This window comes from Ranitomeya imitator, chromosome 3 (assembly GCF_032444005.1).
Source record: "Ranitomeya imitator isolate aRanImi1 chromosome 3, aRanImi1.pri, whole genome shotgun sequence".
Lineage (NCBI taxonomy): Eukaryota > Metazoa > Chordata > Amphibia > Anura > Dendrobatidae > Ranitomeya > Ranitomeya imitator.
The window spans coordinates 400,648,909-400,672,474 of NC_091284.1; the positions used below are offsets into that span (position 1 = coordinate 400,648,909).

A 23,566-nucleotide genomic window follows, 5' to 3' on the forward strand; every position below is an offset into this window, starting at 1 on the left:
GTGAATGGTGAGCCCTGCTCAGACTTTCCCATGTGTCTCTTATTTTAGGCCATGTTTGACTGGCTGGATAATGCCGTCATTAAACTGTGTGACATGCCTCCCGTTGGGACAGACATCAGTACGGTAAAGGAGCAGCTCAATGAAATGAAGGTAAATGTACCTCCTTAACGAGCTTGTATTAATTGTGTAAAATACATGGTATATTGTATTAAAGTGTATCCACTATTATTGCTTATTATTACATATTCATTATTTTTCATTTGTTTTGACACCAGGAGTTCAAGGTGGAGGTATACCAGCAGCAAATCGAAATGGAGAAATTGAATCATCAAGGGGAACTGATGCTGAAGAAAGCCATTGATGACACAGATCGAGACATCATTCAGGGACCCCTCACTGAACTGAAACACTTGTGGGAGAATCTGGGAGAGAAAATAACACACAGACAGGTGAGGTGCCTGAACATGATCATTGTCTTACTAGATGATACCTGGAAATGGCGCATAGACAGATAACATACAGTAGGATCACATGGCAAAACCCATCAACTGCTCTGCCAAATGTTCTGTGCTTTTATTAATTTAAAGAGGTGTTCCCACTAAATGCAGTTTAGGTGATAAATGTATAATCGTTGGGGGAGAAAGGTTGTCGTAAAGTCACTTATGTGAATAGCGATATATCTGGGTACTTGTTGCCACGTGTGGGGGTACTTAAAGGGAACCTGTCACCCCCAAAATGTAAGTTGAGCTAAGCCCACCGGCATCAGGGGCTTATCTACAGCATTCTGTAATGCTGTAGATCAGGGGTGTCAAACTGCATTCCTCGAGGGCCGCAAACCATGCGTGTTTTCAAGATTTCCTTAGCATTGCACAAGGTGCTGTAATCATGATGTGTGTAGGTGATTAAATTATCACCTGTGCAGTACAAGGAAATCCTGAAAACATGACCTGTTTGCAGCCCTTGAGGAATGCAGTTTGACACCCCTGCTGTAGATAAGCCCCCGATGTAACCTGAAAGATGAGAAAAAGAGGTTAAATTATACTAACCCAGTGGCGGTCCCGCTGCGGTCCCGGTCCGATGGGCGTTGCTGTCCGGTCCGGGGCCTCCCATCTTCATACGATCACATCCTCTTCCCGCGGCTCCGGCGCGGGCATACTTTGTCTGCCCTGTTGAGGGCAGAGCAAAGTACTGCAGTGCGCAGGTGCTGGGCCTCTCTGACCTTTCCCAGCACCTGCGCACTGCAGTACTTTGCTCTGCCCTCAACAGGGCAGTCAAAGTACGCCTGCGCCGGAGCTGCGGCGTGAAGACCAGAAGAGGACGTGATCATAAGAAGATGGGAGGCCCCGGACTGGACCGCGACAAACATCGGACCCGGACCTCCCCTGGGAGAGTATAATCTAACCTCTTTTTCTCATCTTACAGAATGCTGAAGATAAGCCCCTGATGCCGGTGGGCTTAGCTCAACTTTCATTTTGGGGGTGACCAGTTCCCTTTAATTTTACCATTAGCTTCACCTTAAAGATGCCTACAGGTAGCCACTATTACAGTGTCATGACCAAGCAGTAGAAGCAGTTGAGTGTGGGCGCAGATGGACCTTATATTATTGCATGGCCTACCACTATGTGATCTTTGTGTCTCTTTTCTGCAGCACAAATTGGAAGCTGCCCTGTTGGCCCTTGGACAATTCCAACATGCATTAGCAGAAGTTATGTCATGGCTGACACACACCGAAGATTTGCTAGATGCGCAGAAACCCATCAGTGGAGATCCTAAGGTTATAGAGGTGGAGCTTGCAAAGCATCATGTAAGTTGTGATCAACATTGTCACTTTGTGACTGGTGCTATATGTTGTGCGTTAACTAATACTGGTGTGCGTTATGGATATGTGCTTGTATCACACTCTAATTATTAATTTCATGTACTTAGGTGACATGTAAGTGGTTTTTCCTCTCACTTGTTTGTAGGTACTTAAAAATGATGTGCTCGCTCACGAGAGCACAGTGAAAACTGTCATCAAGGCTGGGAATGAACTTTTGGAGTCCAGTGCCGGAGATGATGCCAACAGTCTAAGAAGTCGTCTACAAATGCTGAACCAGCTGTGGGAGTCTGTACTGCAAAAAACTGAGGAGAGGGAGCAGCAGCTGGACATGGCTCTTCAACAGGTTCGTAGGAGGAAGAAATTGATGACACATCTATAAGATGTGATTTCTGTGTTTGTCCTTTTCATAAAAAAGAGTCTAGAAGCGTCTGACCAGGCTCCCAGTGTTCTGCACTTCTGTGGCCTCTTTGTACAAGGCATTGGTGGAGTAATATACTAGACATAGTGTCAAAATTAGGTCACTCGCTCCTGACACTGGTTCAGTGGAGTAGAGTCCGTGTCTCTTCTCTTATAGGGTATCTGTCACAAGGTTTTTGCCACCTAATCTAACATAGTTATTAAGGTTGAAGGAAGACATTAAGTCCATCTAGTTCAACCCATAGCCTAACCTAACATGCCCTAACATGTTGATCCAGAGGAAGGCAAAAAAAAAACATGTGGCAAAGAGTAAGCTCCACGTTGGGGAAAAAAATTTCTTCCCGACTCCACATATGGCAATCAGACTAGTTACCTGGATCAACGCCCTATCAAGGAATCTAATATATATAACCTGTAACATTATACTTTTCAAGAAAGGCATCCAGTCCCCTCTTAAATTTAAGTAATGAATCACTCATTACAACATCGTACGGCAGAGAGTTCCATAGTCTCACTGCTCTTACAGTAAAGAACCTGCGTCTGTTATTATGCCTAAACCTTCTTTCCTCCAGATGTAGAGGATGCTCCCTTGTCCCTGTCTCAGGTCTATGATTAAAAAGATCATCAGAAAGGTCTTTGTACTGTTCCCTCATATATTCATACATTAAAATAAGATCACCCCTTAGCCTTCGTTTTTCCAAACTAAATAGCCCCAAGTGTAATAATCTATCTTGGTATTGCAGACCCCCCAGTCCTCTAATAACCTTGGTCACTCTTCTCTGCACCCGCTCCCGTTCAGCTATGTCTTTCTTATACACCGGAGACCAGAACTGTACCCAGTATTCTAAGTGTGGTCAAACTAGTGACTTGTATTGAAGTAAAACTATGTTCTCCTCATGAGCATCTATGCCTCTTTTAATGCATCCCATTATTTTATTTGCCTTTGTAGCAGCTTCCTGACACTGGCCACTGAACATGAGTTTGTCATCCACCCATACATCCAGGTCTTTTTCATTGACGGTTTTGCCCAGAGTTTTAGAATTAAGTACATAGTTATACATCTTATTACTTCTACCCAAGTGCATGACCTTACATTTATCCCCATTAAAGCTCATTTGCCATTTATCAGCCCAAGCTTCTAGTTTACATAAATCATCCTGTAATATAAAATTGTCCTCCTCTGTATTGATTACCTTGCAGAGTTTAGTGTCGTCTGCAGATATTGAAATTCTACTCTGTATGCCCCCTACAAGGTCATTAATAACTATGTTAAAAATAAGAGGGCCCAATACTGACCGCTGTGGTACCCCACTGCTAACTGCGACCCAGTCCGAGTGTGCTCCATTAATAACCACCCTTTGTTTCCTATCCCTGAGCCAGCTCTTAACCCACTTACACATATTTTCCCCTATCCCCATTATTCTCATTTTATGTATCAACCTTTTGTGTGGCACCATATCAAAAGCTTTTGAAAAGTCCATATACACTACGTCCACTGGGTTCCCTTGGTCCAGTCCGGAACTTACCTCTTCATAGTAGCTGATCAGATTAGTCTGACATGAACGGTCCCTAGTAAACCTGTGCTGATACTGGGTCATGAGGTTATTCCTCTTCAGATACTCCAGTATAGCGTCCCTTAGAATGCCCTCCAGGATTTTACCCACAGTAGAGGTTAAGCTTACTGGCCTATAATTACCGAGTTCAGTTTTAGCCCACCTTTTTGAACATTGGCACCACATTTGCTGTACGCCAGTCCTGTGGTACAGACCCTGTTATTATGGAGTCTTTAAAGATTAAAAATAATGGTCTATCAATGACTGTACTTAATTCCTGCAGAACTCGGGGGTGTATCCCATCCGGGCCCCGAGATTTGTCAATTTTAGTGATTTTTAGACGCCGCCGTACTTCCTGCTGGGTTAAGCAGGTGACACTTAATGGGGAATTTACTCTGTCGCCTCATTGGGGGACATCACGACTCGGCATATCCTCTGGCTGCGGAATGGAAAGCGGACGCAGCCTCAAAGAAGTCCCTCACGCACCTCCCATATCTCAGTGGGTGACCTTTTTCGGTGAAAGGTTGGACACAATGATATCCAATACCACCGGGGGTAAGAGTACTTCTCCCCCTATACACACTTACAAAAGTGTAACAAACCCGATTCCGATCCTTTCAGAGTTCCTCGGGCTGGTCCGTCTCGCATCCAGCACGCAACCGTTCCCCACACAGGTCAACTCACGGTCGACGCAAAGGTCGGACAAGACCTGACAGTTAAAAGCAGGCCAGTCAAAGCCCAAAGGAGGAAAACCTTACACTTTTTCCTCCTCATGACTCATGGACCCCGGAAGACATCCCACCCGTAGCGACTTTGCTCCTTTCAGCAAGTCTGGATGCCTACTACTGAAGACAGGTGGATCAGGGAACTAGTGTCTTCCGGATACAAGATGGCTTTCAACTTCCAACCCACGAACCGATTCCTCCTCTCGGGACCACCCACCCCCAAAACCGTCAGCTAAGGCTCGTGCCTTCCACCAAGCGGTTTCCTCGCTTCTTCAAGCAGGAGTCATAGTACCGGTCCCCACGGCTGAGCGCTTCCGAGGGTTCTACTCCAATCTATTCGTAGTCCCCAAGAAAGGAGGCAGTGTGCGCCCCATATTTCACCTAAAACAACTCAACAAATATGTACATGTCCGTCACTTCCGCATGGAGTCTCTTCGGTCCATCATTGCATCCATGGAGAAGGGAGAATATCTTGCCTCCATAGACATGCAAGACGCATACCTGCATATACCGATTGCACCGGCCCATCAGAGGTTTCTCAGGTTCGCAATCGACCAGGACCACTACCAGTTCGTGGCTTTCCCGTTCGGACTCGCCACGGATCCCAGAGTGTTTACCAAAGTCATGGCAGCCACCATGGACGTCCTGCACTCCAGAGGCATAGTAGTCGTTCCATACCCGGACGATCTACTCATCAAGGCTCCTACCTTCAATGACTGGGAGCTCAGCGTCTCAATTACAATCGACACTGAATCGCATTGGGCTGGTTAGTCAACCTACAAAGGTCATCACCAACCCTGAGTCAGTCTCTGACCTTCCTGGGAATGCTATTCAACACCTCCAGGGGTCTAGTGCCCAGTTTCACCTCAGGCCTCTCCAACTAGCCATTCTCAAGTCCTGGGACAGGAATCCTGTTTCCTCTCGACAGGTAATTCCAGCTAATGTCGTCAACCAGGAGGTCCCTGCACTGGTTGCTCAAGCCAACCTTGCTAGCAAAGGGGAAGTCCTTTCTCACAGGTCAATGGAAGGTTCTGACCACCGATGCAAGCCTGACGGGTTGGGGTGTAGTGCACCTACAACACAGGGCACAGGGCAAGTGGTCCCCAGTGGAAGCGACCATGCCCATCAACATCCTGGAAATTCGTGCCATTTTTCTGGCATTGAGGGCCTTCCATCACTTACTGGCAGCCTCTCACATCAGAATACAATCGGATAATGCCACGACTGTGGCATATGTGAATCACCAAGGGGGGACCCGCAGTACCCAGGCGATGCGAGAAGTGTCGCACATCCTCCACTAGGTGGAGGACACAGGCTCGTTTCTCTCGGCGGTCCACATTCTGGATGTGGACAACTGGGAAGCAGTCTTCCCCAGATGACAAGGAATAGATTCGGGACAGTGGTCTCTCCATCCTGAAATTTTTTGCCAGATCTGACATCGCTGGGGGACCCCAGAGGTGGACCTAATGGCATCCCACTTCAATGCCAAGGTCTCCAACTTCATGGCTAGAACACACGATCCGCGGTCGCTCGGAGCAGACGCTATGGTTCAGGACTGGACCCAGTTCCAGCTTCTGTACATTTTTCCACCTCTCCCCCTGATAACCAGGGTGGTGAGGAAGATCAAGCAAGATGGAGCTCCAACCATCTTAATCGTACCGGTCTGGCCCAGACGTACATGGTACGCTGACGTCGTACAACTTTCAGCAGACGCCACCTGGCGCCTCCCCGACCGCCCGGATCTTCTATCACAAGGCCCGTTCTACCACCAGAACTCAGGGGCTCTCAATTTGACGGCGTGGCCCTTGAAACCTAGGTTCTAACCCAGGCAGGGCTCTCGACGGACGTCATTGGAACCATGATCAGGGCACGGAAGCCAGCCTCTGCCAAGGTCTATTACCGTACCTGGAAAGCTTTCTTTACCTGGTGCGAATCTCGTGGCCAGACTCCACTCCCTTATTCCTTACCCAAAGTACTTGGTTTTCTCCAATCGGGTCTGGAGGCCAGGCTGTCCCTGGGTTCGCTTAAGAGCCCTCTCAGTGCTTTTTCAAAGGCGCATTGCTACCAAGCCGCAAGTAAGGACTATTCTTCGGGGGGCTTCCCTATTGGCTCCCCCCTACAGACAACCACTAGAATCGTGGGACCTCAACCTTGTCCTGACAGCATTGCAGGAACCACCCTTCAGACCCCTTAATGAGGTCCCGCTCTGCCTTCTATCCCAGAAGGTGGTTTTTCCTGGTGGCAATCGCTTCGCTACGCAGGGTGTCTGAACTGACAGCACTCTCCTGCAGACGGCCCTTCCTGGTTTTTCACCAGGACAAGGTAGTTTTCCGTACGGTCCCATCCTTCCTTCCGAAGGTTGTGTGTCCCACTTCCACCTCAATGAGGAAATTTCACTGCCATCCTTTTGTCCGGTCTCGGTTCATAGAGAGGAAAAGGCTCTGCATACGCTTGACCTTGTCAGGGCATTGCGTATATATGTGTCTAGGACTACGTTCTTCCGGAGGTCTGATTCTCTTTTCCTTCTTCCGGAAGGCAGCCGCAAGGGTCTGCCAGCTTCCAAAGCTACCCTTGCCAGGTGGATCAGATCCACCATACAAGACGCCTACTGCCTTAAGAATTCTCTTCCAGCCGGTATTATGGCACACTCTACATGGGCGGTAGGGGCCTCCTGGGCCATTCGGCACCAGGCTTTGGCACAACAAGTGTGTAAGGCGGCCGCTTGGACTAGCCTACACACTTTTACTAAACACTGCAGGGTTCATACCCAGTCCTCAGCGGACGCGAGCCTGGGTAGATGTGTTCTGCAGGCGGCGGTGCCCCAAGTGTAGCGGCCTGTCTGCACAATATTCGTCCATTGCTTCCCACCCAGGGACTGCTTTGGGACGTCCCATGGTCCTGTGTCCCCCAATGAGGCGACAGAGTAAAGGAGATTTCTCCTTCGCCTCATTGGGGGACACAGACCATGGGTGTATGCTGCTGCCACCAGGAGGCTGACACTAAGTAACACAAAGAAAGTTAGCTCCTCCCCTGCAGTATACACCCTCCTGCTGGCCCCCAGCTAACCAGTTCTTGCTTAGTGTCCGTAGGAGGCACACGGACGGGTCTGCTATTCAGACCCAAAGATTTTACCTTTTTCCTTTTTACCTTTTTACCTTTTACAACGGACGAAGGGGGCGACGGATTCTTTCATGGTCCGATCTCCCCCGAACCAACAACAGGCGAGCACGGGAGTTTCACCTCTCCGTATCCTCTCCTGCGACGTGGGAAGCCACTGCCTGAGCTGATTTTAGGGGCGACGGGCCTCTTCATGGGCACCGATCTCCCCCCTCCCTTATCATACGAGCACTGAGAGTTTCACCTTCAGTATCCTCCTCTGCAGCCAGGCCTATTGCCGGACATTCAGCCCTGTCCACCAGGTTTTACCCTCGGCTGTACAGAGGCACCTTCCAACGTGGCGTCCGAGCAGCCCCCACTGCATCACCACTGAAAAAGCGGATGATGGAAGGAGGCAGACGGTTCCTCTCCACCCCTCTTCTGCAGGTATGGTGGATGGAGGCTCCCCAACCCTACACCGTCCTATCTTCCCGGGCACAGCTCCTACCTGTACGGGGTAAGTGCACGTTAATAATTGACTTTTTTGGCGGTCATAGGTGGGCTCCATAGCGGCAGGGTCCCCACAGAGCTTCGCGGTCCCTTTCCCTTCAGTCCGCGGGTGCGCGCCGGCCAACTCTATAAATTTAGTCCCCGGCTTCGGCCCTGTTTAGGCCGCATTCCGGGAAGCCCCGCCCCCCGCCGGCTTTACTCTAGCGGCTCCGCCCCCCTATTCTGGCGCTTCTCGGGCAGGACGAGATCTCGGCGGCCATCTTCTCCCTGACCTCAGGAAGAGGCTGCGGAGTTTCCGGCCCCTAGTTCTTCTGGAAGGGGCTGCTGCCGGCGGTTTTCAGCGCTGAGGTCAGCGCTATTCCAGACGGGGGACTCAGAATCCCGGTAAGGTGAATCGCTCCCCTCCCCCGCAAATCCGCACGTCCGGCAGCATAAAGGCACTAACATCACGGTTTTAAATACTTGGGACCCGCATTCTCTGGGGCTCAGGTCCCCTGGTCTTTAAGTCTCATGCCCAGTAGCCGCTGGGCTTGTCTCATGCCCAGTAGTCGCTGGGCTTATAGGTGCATCCCCAGTCTTTTTCCATGGTTTTTCTCATAAACCCTTCTCCAGATTCCCTGGTCTTAAGAGTTCCCTAGTGTAAAAGGGGCACATTACCAGCAGAGCCGGTCACCTTTCTCATAGTGCTTAATCAATTGAGCTCAGGAGCCTTCGCTGCGCCTATCCCGGCTCCTCCCAGAGTACCTAGTTCCCCTCCTGGGATTCCATCTCTGGCATTATCCTTTTAAAAGATGCCCCGGTCTTGTCCAGCATTCCTGGTCTTAAAGGAGCATGACCAGCATTCCCGGTCTTAAAGGCACACGACCACACATGACAAGTATGCCCTGGCCTTAAGGGCACGTGACCAGCATGCCCTGGTCTTAAAGGTACGTGACTAGTATGCCCTGGCCTTCAAAACACGTTACCAGTATTTCCTGGTCTTAATGACTCATGACCAGTATGCCCTGGTCTTAAAGGCACGTGACCAGTACTCTTCGGTCTTAAACGCTAGGGACCAGTATGCCCTGGTCTTAATCTCCCATGACCAGTACGCTCATGACCAGTATGCTCTGGTCTTAAAGGCACATGACCAGTATGCCCTGGTCTTAAGGCGTTTGTCCAGCATGCCGTGGTTTTTAAAGGTGACCAGTACACGGGGACTTCTACTCTCCTGCTTTTAAAGGTACTCGACCAGTATGCCCTGGTCTTAGAGACACGTGACCATTATACCCTGGACTTAAAGGCACATGTCCAGTATGCTCTGGTCTTATAAACACATGACCAGTATGCCCTGGTCTTAAAGGCACATGACCAGTATGCCCTGGTCTTAAAGGCACATGTCCAGTATGCCCTGGTCTTATACGCAAATGACCAGTAGGCCCTGGTTTTAAGGGCTCATGACCAGTATGTCTTGGACTTAAAGGTGCATGTCAAGTACGTCCTGTTTCTTAAAGGCACATGACCAGCAGGCCTTGGTTCTTGATGGCACATGACGCACATGAACAGTATGTCCTCCTCTTAAAGGCTCAGGACCAGTATTCCCTGGTCTTAAAGGCGCATGACCAGTATTGACTGGCCCTAAGAGCACATCAGCAATCCTAAACTGGTCTCCCTAACTGAACTCTGGAGCACTCAACATGCTCCCTCTTCTACATTAGGAGTCGCCGGCTAGCAGGGGCCGCAAGTATCCTTGAGTAACGTACAGGTTCTACAAAACGGAAGTTTTCTTTTCCTGATCTCTCCCCCATGTTTGGTTGAGAACAATGCGAAATATGGATCGGATATTGCCTTGATTTGCCAGAGCCTCTGAGAAAGAGGGACTCTCTCTCTCTCTTTATATCATCAACAGTGGGACGGGCGATGCACTGGACAGAAGCCTCTAAGCTGGATGCCATACCGGGTCAGATTTTTTATGGTAACGGGTCCTTTAAGGGGCTCCGATTTCCGCCCACACTTTCAACAGACGAGCATATGGATTGTCGCCTCCGTGTATCCTCTTCTGCATTTAGGCTATTGCCAGACATCTGCCCTGTCCACTCGGGGACTTCTACTCTGAGGAGGTACGGAGGCACACATTTTTGGCGTCCATGCACCGCTCCCTTTGTATCATCGCTATTTAGCGCATGATGCAAGAAAGCGGACGATTCCTCTCCACGCCCCTGTTAAGAGGACGGTGGATTGAGGGTTCCTTTTTTTCTACTCTGCACGTCGATGGCTAGAGACCTGCTGGTCGCAGTCCCGTATTCTGTCTCTTGGCAGACTATCCGGGTTGTATTTCTTGTGGTATACCTACTGGTATTCCTGCCCGATGTATCATTTTTTTTTTTTAAATTACCACAGACGGTCGGATAGCAAACCTAGCTCGTTCCGTCTTGTGGTTTCGGGTTCAGCGCTTTTCCCTTCCTTAGCCACCACATGGGTGGCTTGACCATGGTCTCCTGGTCAGAGACCTTAGCTACTTTGTTTCAACAGTATAGCTGGCCAATCTAATTTTCTGAGCGGGAGACTAGCAGGGATCGTATCTCCTCTACAGACCCAACCAGCAGTGGAAGCATTGTCCAGGATAGTCTAGATCTAGGGATCTTGGTTCCAAAAATGGAGGGAATGTAAAGTGTCACCATTCCTGGACTTCAAACTTCTAACAACCTTTGTCAAGGTCCTCCCCTTTTTCCGATGGAGTTTCTCCGCTCAGCCATTACTTCATCAGAAAGAGGTGGACTTTTCTGGCATCCTTAGTCATTCGGGAGTCTTACCCTCACATGCCTATTTCTCCCCGCTACAACAATCTCTTCAAGGTCAGCTGATGGGGGAAACATGGGTTCTATCCCCAGTGAAAGTAAATTTCTTCCTTTCCATTTGCGAACAGCATTTTCTAGTCACGACCTTGTCCTCCGGCCTGGCTACCACACCAGTGTGGTCGCAAGGGTCATGTCGGTTGTCGTGTACTTCTTGCATCATAGAAGCATGGTCGTCCTGCTCTTTTTGGTCGACTTTGTAGCTGCTCTTCTAGGACTACGCTGAGTCGTCTATATCTCTTGCAATACCCTTTCTCTGGGCTAGCAGCTAAACTTAGACAAGTTTCTTTTCCTCTTTCCCAGTTCAGCAGATCCTTTTTTCAGGATGATCCTGCCCCGCAGGATGGTTTTTTCTCTCTCGAGTCAAGCTCGTGGTTCTTCAACAGAGAGATTGCGCACTTCATATCTCATTCCCTCGGTTCATTCAATTCGCTAGGAGGGTTCTGAGGAAAAGGACGACAATGGAAGCAGTTTCCTTCGCTGCGCCCCTTTTTTTCTGCAGATCTATCAGGCTTTCAAAGAGTATTCTCTGAGCTCCTTCCTCTCCCAGAGCCTTCTCCTGGTCCAATGGTCATTGGGGAATTCCAAGGCCAGTCTTCTTCCGATCTTTTCCCTGGAGTTCTGAACGGTACGTCTAATCCTGCAGCAGGCCCACTGACTTTAGGCGGGTCTTCGGTTTACCCACAGTCAAGCGCCATGGCCCAGGCACCTCTCTCTCTCTGACGAGCCGAGATCTTTCATTCAGGGATCTCACCAGTACATATCCCTGGAGTAGTGCTCTGGGCAGCACACATGTTCAGCCGTCAGGGTTCCTCCTCTAGTGAGTGGGAACTTCATTCGGAAGTCTTCCATCGGATCTGCCTTCACTAGACTTCTCCAGATGTAGGTCAGATGGCGTCCAAGCTGAACGCCTATGTGCTTCGGTTCATGGTTTGGCCTTGACTTTCAAGACCATCGCAGTGCATGCTCCACTCTTCCATGGGACCAATTTCTATAACTCCTCTTCTACTTCTTCTGAGATCTTTTCGGAAGCAGGAAGGGCTCCAGGGATCCCGGGAGAACCGCACTGACCATGTCAGGGTTTTTCTCGCTTACTGTTCTTCTAGTTTTCCGTCTTATTGCGACAAATCTGGGAAGATGGACTTTCTTGCAGGGAGCCTTAACCTGTAGTTCTTCCCTACCGCGTACCGTTAGATCCGTGGGACCCTAATGATCCTCGGCTTTTTACAGTGGACTCCTTTTTTGGACCCGGACAGCCTTCACTATCAGGGAAGGTCTCTTCCCTTCTTTCTTTGCGTTCTTGTACTCCTGATGAGTTTTCGGAACTCGACGTTCTGTTCTTTGTCTTTTTTCCTTATTACCTCAAGGCAGGGTTGCCCTCAGGACATCCCCTTCCCTCATTGCCAAGGTGGTATTGTATTCCCACTGGTGCAGGGGAATCGTTCTCTCATCTCTTTCGGCTCCGATCCACACACCTCGGAAGGGATCCTCTATAACCTGGAAGGAGTGAGTGCTTCGAGTGGGTACGTATCGAGAATGGCGTCCTGCCAAGGGTTGGACGCTTTACTTGGCTTTCTCGATGGTAAGTAGGCTTCCTGACAGTCGCAGGAAGGGTCTAGCCGTTTCTTCGGCCAGGTTAGCCTGGTGGATTGTTTTCTCCATCCAGGAGTCCTTCCGAGCTAGATGTCAGCCTATCTCCCTGTCTGAGGGCTCTAGGTTCCAGACTTCGGCAAGCACGACCGCAAGCTTGTGAACTCCTCCAGTCCGCATACATTCTTGAAGCACTTTTATTCACATACTTCCACAGATGTGAGTCGGGGCAGGCGGACCTTGCAGGCCGCGGTGGCACACTTGTAAGTAGCGGTTACACGGCCTGATCTGATGATGTCCCCACCCAGGGACTGCTTTGGGACGTCCCATGGTCTGTGTCCCCCAATGAGGCGAAGGAGAAATAGGGATTTTTGTGTACTCACCGTAAAATCCTTTTCTCCGAGCCATTCATTGGGGGACACAGCTCCCGCCCTTAGCTTATGCTTTGTTTTTATCTTTTGATATTTTTATACTCTTATATAATGTGACATGCTATACGTTTATATGTTGCTATTGATCTCCTACTGCTTTTGCACCGAACTGGTTAGCTGGGGGCCAGCAGGAGGGTGTATACTGCAGGGGAGGAGCTAACTTCCTTTGTGTTACTTAGTGTCAGCCTCCTGGTGGCAGCAGCATACACCCATGGTCTGTGTCCCCCAATGAATGGCTCGGAGAAAAGGATTTTACGGTGAGTACACAAAAATCCCTATTTTTGTGTACTCACCGTAAAATCTCTTTCTCTTAGCCTCTAATTGGGGGACACAGCTCCCACCCTGTTGCCCTTCCGGGCCGTTGTTACGGTCGAGCTCTCATATTGTTCTTTGAGCTCGTACATAGTGGCCTTCTTATAGGCATGCCTATGTTATTCATGTTACATTCCTCCTGCTTTTGCACAAAACTGGAGAAGGCGGACGCCGTCCAGGGGTGTATACTGCAGAGGAGGAGCCACAGTTAATCTTTTTCAGATTATGCATAGTGTCACCTCCTAGTGGACAGCAGCATAACACCCATGGTCCTGTGTCCCCCAATTAGAGGCTAAGAGAAAGAGATTTTACGGTGAGTACACAAAAATCTCCTTTTTGTTATCACTGATAATATTGTCTGCCATGGAATTTTCTTGTGTAAATACTGATGAAAAAAATTCATTTAGCATATTGGCTTTTTCCTCATCCACCATTTCACCCAGACTATTTTTAAGGGGGCTATCATTTTTTAGTTTCTTACTATTTACGTAGTTAAAGAATAATTTGGGATTATTTTTACTGTCTCTGGCAATGAGTCTCTGTCTCAATCTTCGCTGCCATGATTTGCTTTTTACAGAATTTATTTAATTTTCTGTATTTATTTAATACCTCATCACTACCTACCTCCTTTAATTCTCTAATTGCTTTCTTTTGTCACTTATTGCGCCCCTACAGATATCGTCCCAGTTAATTGCTAGTAACCTATCATTGTGATTGGTCCTGATGAAATGTGTAACTTCGAAACTGTGTTGACAAGCCACATTTCTATGGATCGTATCCCCTGTCATTGGGCAACAGGCAGCACAGATTTTAATCTATTTTTTTCCAGTTTTTACACGGCATAATGTAGAGACAGAGATCTTTATTCCATTGTCACATACTGGGCTGCATGCTGTGGTTTTGATAAAATCACTGTTTCATCAGCAGTATATTATCACTATAGGATTAGTAGACTGCTGCCATCTACTATTCCATATTCATTATCCTTGTGTAACCCCACTCCTACCACTGATTGGCAGCTTTCTATGTTCACTGTGCATAGGCAGAAGGCTGCCCATCAGCGGTGTGGGCAGGGTTATGGAGACCTCAGCATTCAGAGAACTGATAACTCTGCAGCAGATGAAACTGATTTTATCACAGTAGCAACAAGTAACCCAGTAAGTGACACATCGCTGTAATCAGGGTCTCAACTCCAACTTGAAGCAGCTCTCAGATCGGGGAAGCAAAAACCTGGTGACAGATTCTCTTTAAGATTGAGGGCTCATAGTCACGCTAAGGGTTTGTTCATACGATCATATTTTCGGTCCGAGTGCTGTCCATTGAAAAAATACAGACCACACTCAGACCAATATTATTTATCCCCTTTCTGCCATTGGACGTACTATCCTGTCCATGTGCCCTGGGCCCGTCTGACCATGGACGGGATAGTACGTCATGGGCGATCCACCGCGCTCACGGGGAGAGCACGGCTTATTGCAGCCGGGTGTCAGCTGATTCTCACAGCTGACACCCGGCATCAAGTACCAGGAGTGGTCATGGACCGCTCCCGGCACTTTAACCCCCGGAACACTGAGATCAAACATGATCACAGCGTTCCGGAGGCGGCAGGGGGGCTAGCTAACAGCCCCGCTGCCTTTGGATCGGAGACCCCACGGCATGACGCGGGGTCCTGATCGCTACCAAGGAGACCTGATGTCATCATGACGACATCCGGGTCTCCAGACCTGAGAGACTCCCTGTCATGCCCAGTGATGACCAGGAAGTCTCTCATGTCAGAGTAATAGAAACTGCAGCGCTGACCGCTTCTATAGGATGCAGATCTGAGTGTCCCATAGTGGGACAAAGTGTAAAAGTAAGAATTAAATACAATTTATTTTTTTTTAATAATTGTAAAAATATTTTAAAACAATAATAAAAAAATCAATAGTTATTTCATCAATAAATAAATATTTGAATTAAAAAAAATCTACACAATAAAAGTACACATTTAGTATCACCGCATCCCGAACGACTCGACGTATAAAACTGTCCCACTAATTAACCCCTTTAGTGAACACAATTAAAAAAAGGTAAAAAAAATCAATGCTTTATCATCATACCGCCGAGCTAAAAGTGGAATAACACGCGATCAAAAAGACGGATATAAATAAACGTGGTGCTGCTGAAAACGTCATCTTGTCCCGCAAAAAATAAGCCACAATACAGCTCCATCACTGGAAAAATAAAAAAGTTATAGCTCTCAAAATAAAGCGATGCAAAAAAAATCATTTTTTATATAAAATAGTTTTTATTATATAAAAGCGCCAAAACATAAAAAATGATATAAATGAGGTATCGCTGTCATCGTACTGACCCGAAGAATAAAACTGTTTCGTGAATTTTACCACACGTGGAACCCCCCCCCCCCAAAAAAAAAAAATAAAAAATCATTAATTGATGGTTTTTGTTCATTCTGTCTCCCAAAATTCGTAATAAAAAAATTATAGCTCTCAAAATGTGGTGATGCTAAAACTATTTTTTGCAGTAAAAAGCGTCTTTTAGTGTGTTGACAGCTGCCAAACAAAAAAAATCTGATATAAAAACCCGCTATAAATAGTAAATCAACCTCCCCTTTATCAACCCCTTAATTAAGGAAAAAATAATAAAATTTAAAAATGTAGTTATTTCCATTTTCCCGTTAGGGTTGGGGATAAAGTTAGGGTTGGGATTAGGCTTAGGAGTGTGTTGGGGTTAGGGTTTCAGTTAGAATTGGGGGGTTTCCACTGTTTAGGCACATCAGGGGCTCTCCAAACGCGACATGCATCTGATCTCAATTCCAGCCAATTCTGCGTTGAAAAAGTCAAATGGTGCTCTTTCCCTTCCGAGCTCTGCGATGCGCCCAAACAGTGGTTTACTCCCACATATGGAGTATCCGCATACACAGGACAAATTGTACAATAACTTTTGGGGTCCAATTTCTTCTTTTACCCTTGGGAAAATAAAAAATTGGGGGTGAAAAGATCATTTTTGTGAAAAATAAGATTTTTTATTTTTACGGCTCTACATTATAAACTTCTGTGAAGCACTTGGGGGTTCAAAGTGCTCACCACACCTCTAGATAAGTTCCTTAGGGGGTCTACTTTCCAAAATTGTGTCAATTATGGTGGAGTTCCACTGTTTAGGCACATCAGGTGCTCTCCAAATGCGACATAGTGTCCGATCTCAATTCCAGTCAATTTTGCATTGAAAAGTCAAAAGGCGCTCCTTCCCTTCCGAGCTCTGCCATGCGCCCAAACAGTGGTTCAATCAGCGTACTCAAGACAAATTGGACAACAACATTTGGGGTCCAATTTCTCCTGTTACCCTTGGTAAAGTAAAACAAATTGGATCTGAAATAAATTTTTTGTGAAAAAAGTTGTGTTGTAAAAATGAGAAATTGCTGGTCAACTTTTAACCCTTATAACTCCCTAACAAAAAAATACTTTGTTTCCAAAATTGTTCTGATGTAAAGTAGACATGTGGGAAATGTTATTTATTAAGTATTTTGTGTGACATCTCTGTGATTTATGGGCATGAAAATTCAAATTTGGAAATGGCGAAATTTTCAAAATGTTCGCCAAATTTCCAATTTTTTTTCACAAACACAAGATGTACAATATGTCGCTAGAAAACATTGTCAAAATCATCAGGATCCGTTGAAACGTTTCAGAGTTATAACCTCATAAAGGAACAGTGGTCAGAATTGTAAAAATTGGCCCGGCCATTAACGTGCAAACCACCCTTGGGGGTAAAGGGGTTAAAGGAACAGTGCAGATGAGTGAATGTTTTTTTTCACTGACCGAAACTGTTTGTGAAAAAAAAATTGTAGAATGCACTATTTTTTTCTGTAATTCAGATGAGACTCGCCTATAAAAGTCTGGGTGCACACACAAAAAAAATCAGATACTATATTAAGCCTCCGTATAGCATCCAATTTTTAAGGCTACATTGCAGTTCTGCAACATAGAAAAGTGTAGATGATTAATAGCTGCTGATGTAAAAATAACATTGTATATGGACTTCACATGCATGACAAGGAAGAGGAAAAAAAATCATCCCACTTTTCTGAATGCAACTCTAAACAATTTTTTATACGCTCATGTGAACCTGCCCTAAGCAACATCATTTTGTCACAATGTGTTTTAGAAAGAGTGAGCACATCATTCAAGGACCACACACTGACCTGAGATATTTGTGGGAGAATCCTACAGGGTGGTTTTTACACTAATAGGCTTCTCACAAAGAGATTTTCCATAAGTCCTTGTTTGTTCATATTGCACACTGTGTGTATTGCATTTTCTAAGCTTTACCTGTTCTGGTTTGCCTTATAGGCTCAGGGGTTCACTGGGGAGATTGAAGATTTCATCCAGTGGCAAAGCAGAATAGAAAGCCAACTTACAGCCGCCAAACCCACTGGTGGGCTTCCAGAGACAGCCCGGGAACAGCTGCAGGCTCATATGGTAAGACAGTTTTCTGTAGTCTCCAGTGTAACTGGTTTAGGTAGGCAAAGGTATGACTGGAGAGATGGATGCCCCAGCTGAATACTTAATTTAATACTTTTTAGTAGTAGAGCTCTCTGATGTACAGGGATTCTGAAATATATTATTCAGTATCGGACTGGGCCACCAGTAACCAACTCCACTTTTCAATTGGATGCAAATGTGACATTATCCTCAATCATAAATTAATATACAGTATTTTATCATTAACTGGGTAGATTGTTAAATGTGTAAGCTGCTGCCTTTGTCTGTGCTCAGTGATTCAAGTGTATTGTTCTAAGTACTGCTCATATCCGAGTGTGGTGACCCACTCCTGCACAGGGGCCCACCGGAGGATTCTCCAATTGACCAGTCCAAGCCAGAATGTTTATGTGCTTTCATAAAAAGTAAGCGTAGATCTCTACACCATCACTATCCCTTTATCTTTGAAGGAATTGTATGCTGAAGTGAAAGCAAATGAAGAACTATATAAACAGCTTCTGGACAAGGGGCAGCTAATGCTTCTGAGCCGGGATGATTCTGCAGGCTCCGTCACTGAGCAGAACGTTGGTCTTCTGAAGAGAAAATGGCAGAACATTAACAATAAAGTAGATGAGAGGAAGGTAAGTTTTCACGGGGCAAGTTGGACACTTCTTTGTTTGGACTGCACTTCATTCACATGCTATCTCTTTTTAAAGCTTTTATAGTTATTACACCTAATTGAGAATTGTTTGTCAACAGGCAAAATTGGAAGAAGCGCTCAACCTCGCCACAGACTTCCAGAATTCATTGCAAGACTTCATCAACTGGTTGACACAAGCTGAGCAGAGCCTGAACATTGCGCCCCCTCCTAGTCTCATCCTGGACACTGTTCTTTTCCAGATTGATGAACATAAGGTTATTTGCTTGGAAAAATACCATTCATTAATTGTTTTTCTTTATTCCATGACTAACATTGCTTTCAAATGATTACAATTTTTTTTTGTCTTAGGTTTTTGTTAATGAGGTTAATGTACATCGGGAACAAATAATTGATTTGGATAAAACCGGTAACCAATTAAAGTTTCTCAGCCAGAAGCAGGATGTTGTCCTGATCAAGAATCTCCTGCTAAGTGTCCAGTCTAGATGGGAAAAGGTGGTTCAGAGATCTGTGGAGAGAGGGCGATCCCTGGATGACGCACGGAAGAGAGCAAAGCAGGTGTGTATAAAGCGCTAGGACATTGGGTAACAATTGTGGTCCTCCAATACAATTTTCATTTCAACAAGTGTACTCATTAATTTTGCTTTTCGCTTAAACCTGTGTAAATGGTAGTGTAGTGTCAGTGTGTTAATGTACTCACTGATCGCTGTCTTCTCCAGGGTCTAGTGCTGTTTTGCTTCTCTTCTGAATCTCGTGATAAGGATCTCAACTCTCCGGACCACTCAGTGTGTGAGCCAAAAATCTTTTATTTTTTAAGTCCAGAAAACCTTGTTCTGAAGCTCCATAAGCTTACATTGTAAAAGCCCCTTCCAGGTCACTGAGCGCATTATGATCTTACTGGTCGGGATTGCCCTCACATGACTCAAAAGAGGAGCAGAACGGTGCTAGATATTCGAAAAGACGACACACTGTCACTGTACTACACTTGCAGTAGTGTTGAGAGAAAGCTAAGGGGACAAAAAACAAAAGCGCAATTGAGCATTATCCAGAGTAGAGCGTGCCCGCCTGGTATTGTGAGAAAGCACAACACTTTATAGGCTCAGGATATGAATCCAGCTTAACAGGTTGGGAGCTGTCCCCCAATGAATGGCTCGGAGAAAAGGATATTACGGTGAGTACACAAAAATCCCTATTTTATGCTCAATGCCTTTCAAAGTATCTACAATGCCTTTATCAGGAAAACCGCAGAAGTGATGAAGAAGTTATGGATACTTCGAAATGCGTTGAGAATAAAACCACTACCATTTCACTACACCGTGGACATCTTTTATTTTACACCAGCCAGCAGGGTAGCACACCTGCCTCTCCTACAGTTGAACTATACTGCATTAATGCATAAACCGCAGCACTTGTTTCAGATCATCTCTTTCCTTTGTAAATTGTGTTTACAGTAGCACGTGTTAAGGATTAGAAATACGAGACTTTTGTGTCTACCTTACTGAATACAGTGGATTTCTCTGTTTTGTGGTATAGTTCCATGAAGCCTGGAAGAAATTGGTTGACTGGTTGGAAGAAGCTGAGAATCATTTGGATTCTGAATTAGAAATCTCGAATGATCCAGACAAGATTAAACTGCAGCTTTCGAAGCACAAGGTTAGATTGTGTATGATCCGTTTAATTACTTCTCTGCATGAGAAGGTTACAGCTGTTATAGGGAATTGCATGTCTGCCTTTTGCTTCTGCTATATTGAAAGTCCTGGATCTTTCTTTGCATGAAAACCTGAAACATTTTTTCTTACAATAGGAATTCCAGAAAACTTTAGGAAGTAAACAGCCTGTTTATGACACGACGGTCAGGACAGGACGTGCATTAAAGGAAAAAGCTGCACTAAGTGATGATGTACAAAAGCTAGACCATCTTCTTGGAGAAGTGAGGGATAAATGGGACACAGTGTGTGGGAAGTCAGTTGAAAGGTAATTGTTCTAGATTTAAGACTTGTTGGTTAGCTGTAAATTTATTTCATGTGATGGCTGGAGCATCTGGTGTAAACACAATGAAAAATATAATGTTCACATGAACTGCTATATTTATTAAGCTCCTGGGGCACTTTTTCTCTCACATATGAAATGTGTCCGAAAAAGTAGCAAAGACTTGAGCAACTCAATTATCAGTTTTACTCTGTCGCCTCATTGGGGGACACAGGACCATGGGTGTTATGCTGCTCTCCACTAGGAGGCGACACTATGCATAATCAGAAAAAGATTAAACGTGGCTCCTCCCCTGCAGTATGCACCCCTTGATGGCGTCAGCCTTCTCCAGTTTTTGCTTAGTGTCGCATAGGAGGCACACCTAAGATTTGTTTACTCCGTTTTTTTCTGACGGATTACAGATGAAGAAAAGTGGGTCTCCTGTGAGACTCCCGGAATGGCTCCTTCCTCGGCCCCCTATTACGGGGTGCCCAGTTGAAGTAGAGATGGCTATTCCCTTTGTCGTTCCTTCCCCAGTCCCTCGGGTGCTGGTTCGAAGTCGAGAACCCCCCTCCTTCCCCAATTCCTTTTGGTTTCTGGGTTGAGGTCGAGGCGAGGATGAAACCCCCTGAAGGTCTTAGCAGCGCCCTCCCTAATCCCCCTCTGGGGGCATTAGGTTGAGACGCCTCAGGTAGGGCCTGTACAGGCAGCACTCTGCAGCTCCCAGCAATGGGCCAGCACACTGCGCTTGCATCCAGGGACCCCAGCCCAGCTAAGGGCTCCTGTCGGGGTCGGGGGGAGTGCAGGCAGGCATGGCACAATAGAGACACAGGGCTCTCTGCGCCCCTGTATCTGCGGCATCACCAACTCTATACTGCCTCAGGGGGACCCCTCTTAGGGCCCCCTCTTCCGCTTATAGCCCCACCGCTATCCTGCCTTTAAATCCGGGGTGGGGGGGTCAGGTTCAGATCCGACCCCCTCCCGGACTTCCGCGCCGGCCTGGAGCCTTTCTGGGCATCAGGCATCTTAATTTAGGCCACAGCTTTGACCTAGGTGAAGCTGCCACCTTCTCTCCGCCCCCCGGATGACAAATATGACACTCTACAGTGTCATAGAGGGGGCGGATCGAGCCAGAATGGGCGCGTTTTTACACAGCTTTGCCGCCTTTTTCCTAAGTTCTCCGCCGCCTTTTTCCTAAGTTCTCCGCCCCCTTCTCCCCTTGCCTCTTCTCGGCTGCCATTTCTACTGCAGTAAGGATTAACCCTGCATCTCCCGGTCAGCAAGACCAGGACCAGGCCGTCCAGTCTCCGGGGGCACAGGACTGTGGTTCTTCGGCGCTGGACCTAGGAGCAAACTGGTGGGGTAAGATCACAGCTGGATTGTTTTACTCGGCTGTGAATCCATATTCCCTTTAAGGCTCTCCTATAGGTTCCTCTGCATAGCTACTCCTGTAAGGTGCTCTGCATAGCCAGCCCTTTGGCACTCTGTGCACTATGCCGGGCGCAAGGTCCAAGAGAACCAGGCAGGACTGCTATTATGCATTCTGCACAGCCTGCGGGACCGCTCTCCCCAGTGGCAGCACGTACCCGCACTGCCAGGACTGCATCCAGACTACTGTGTCGGAGCCCCAAGAGGCCCCTGCCTATGCTTCAGTGTCTAATGCCACACCGGAATGGGTCACTCAGATGTCGCAATCTATGACGCAGTCTATAGATAACCTAACCTCCACATTGCTTCAGGCTCTGCAGAGTGATGCCTCGGCTATGACCGCTACCCAGCAAAGGGAGAGCTTGACTCAGGGACAGGACGACCCTGGCACATCCACGTCTAGGTCAGGACGCAAGCGGACCCACAGGTCACGTTCATCTGCGTCATCCCATAGCACACGGACCACAAAGAACAAAAAGACAGCGCCACAATGGATGGTGAAAAAATAAGAGCTTACATTTATTCTGCCTCCTGTAACGACGTTTCGGTCAACAGACCTTTATCAATCAAGTCTTGGTACTGTCCGGGATGGGCTCCCTGGTTTTGGACGTGCGCCCTTGTGTCCGCTGAGACCTTCAATCTATAAAGAAAAGGCTGCGGTTTTGACTTTCTTTTGTTTTGAATCCCATAGCTCACGGTCATCCCCTTCTAGGGAGAGACACAGTAGTTCTAGGTCATCTAGACCGTCCCCTTCCAGGAGCAGACAATGCAGATCTTCACAATCCCCGACCAGAGAAGGCCTCCGCCCCAGCTCGCCCAGCAGGGGACGCCTCAGTGATACACTGGATTCGGAATGCATCTGTGACTCCGACTCAGACAAGGAAACGGAGGGGTCCCTGATCCCAATCCCTCCTAGCAATACAGCGCTAGTTGAGGACTTAATCTCTTCCATCCATCGGGTGCTGGACATTTCTGATCTGCCACCAGAGGCCCCAGAACACAAGATTTCCTTTGAAGGACCTCTGAAGCCGCCAAAGGTTTTCTCTAACCACCCAGAGTTTAAGGCGATCCTTAAAAAGCAGCTCTCACAGCCTGAGAAAAAATTCGCTAATCGCAAATATCTGGAGGCGAGGTACCCCTTCCCACAGAAGGATACCAAGGAATGGACAGACCCACCCGAAGTGAACCCCCAGTGTCTAGACAAGCAGCACAGACCCTCCTCTCACTGCCAGATAGCTCAACCCTCAGGGATGCAGCAGACCGGCAAGTAGAACCCATGGCCCGTTCAATTTTCGAGGCTGCAGGGGCATCCCTGGCTCCTGCGTTCGCTTCAGTTTGGGCTGCCAAGGCCATTCTGGCCTGGGCCAAAAATTTACAAGCTGGCCTCCAAGCATCCGCTCCTGAGCTGTCGGACCAAGCAGTTCAAATAGCAGTTGTAGCAGATTACATGCTTCATGCAGCTCTGGATTCAGCAAGGGGTGTAGCGGGGATAGCATCAAACGCCATCGCAATTTGACGTATCCTCTGGCTGCGGGAATAGAAAGCGGACACAGCATCAAAGAAGTCCCTCACGCACCTCCCCTACCTCAGTGGGCGACTTTTTGGTGAACAGTTGGAGACGATGATATCCAACGCCACCGGGGGTAAGAGTACCTCTCTTCCCCAACTGAAACCTAAACGCACTTACAAGAAGCGTAACCAAACTCGATTCCGATCCTTTCGGAATTCTTCAGGCTGGTCCATCTCG

The 23,566-nt window shown here is 47.2% G+C and overlaps 1 protein-coding gene across 20 annotated transcripts in view; it reads left to right on the forward strand.

The window, feature by feature from the left end:
- The window catches only part of MACF1 (microtubule actin crosslinking factor 1), a 343,633-nt gene that overhangs the window by 290,370 nt on the left and 29,697 nt on the right, over positions 1 to 23,566 (forward strand). For all 20 annotated transcript variants that reach the window (XM_069757084.1, XM_069757099.1, XM_069757094.1 and 17 more), the window contains 10 exons: positions 49 to 150; positions 276 to 449; positions 1,649 to 1,804; positions 1,965 to 2,162; positions 17,637 to 17,765; positions 18,236 to 18,406; positions 18,525 to 18,680; positions 18,775 to 18,981; positions 19,957 to 20,076; positions 20,228 to 20,397. In XM_069757084.1, the coding sequence (XP_069613185.1) occupies positions 49 to 150; positions 276 to 449; positions 1,649 to 1,804; positions 1,965 to 2,162; positions 17,637 to 17,765; positions 18,236 to 18,406; positions 18,525 to 18,680; positions 18,775 to 18,981; positions 19,957 to 20,076; positions 20,228 to 20,397 (1,583 nt within the window). The remainder of the gene's footprint in view (positions 1 to 48; positions 151 to 275; positions 450 to 1,648; positions 1,805 to 1,964; positions 2,163 to 17,636; positions 17,766 to 18,235; positions 18,407 to 18,524; positions 18,681 to 18,774; positions 18,982 to 19,956; positions 20,077 to 20,227; positions 20,398 to 23,566) is intronic.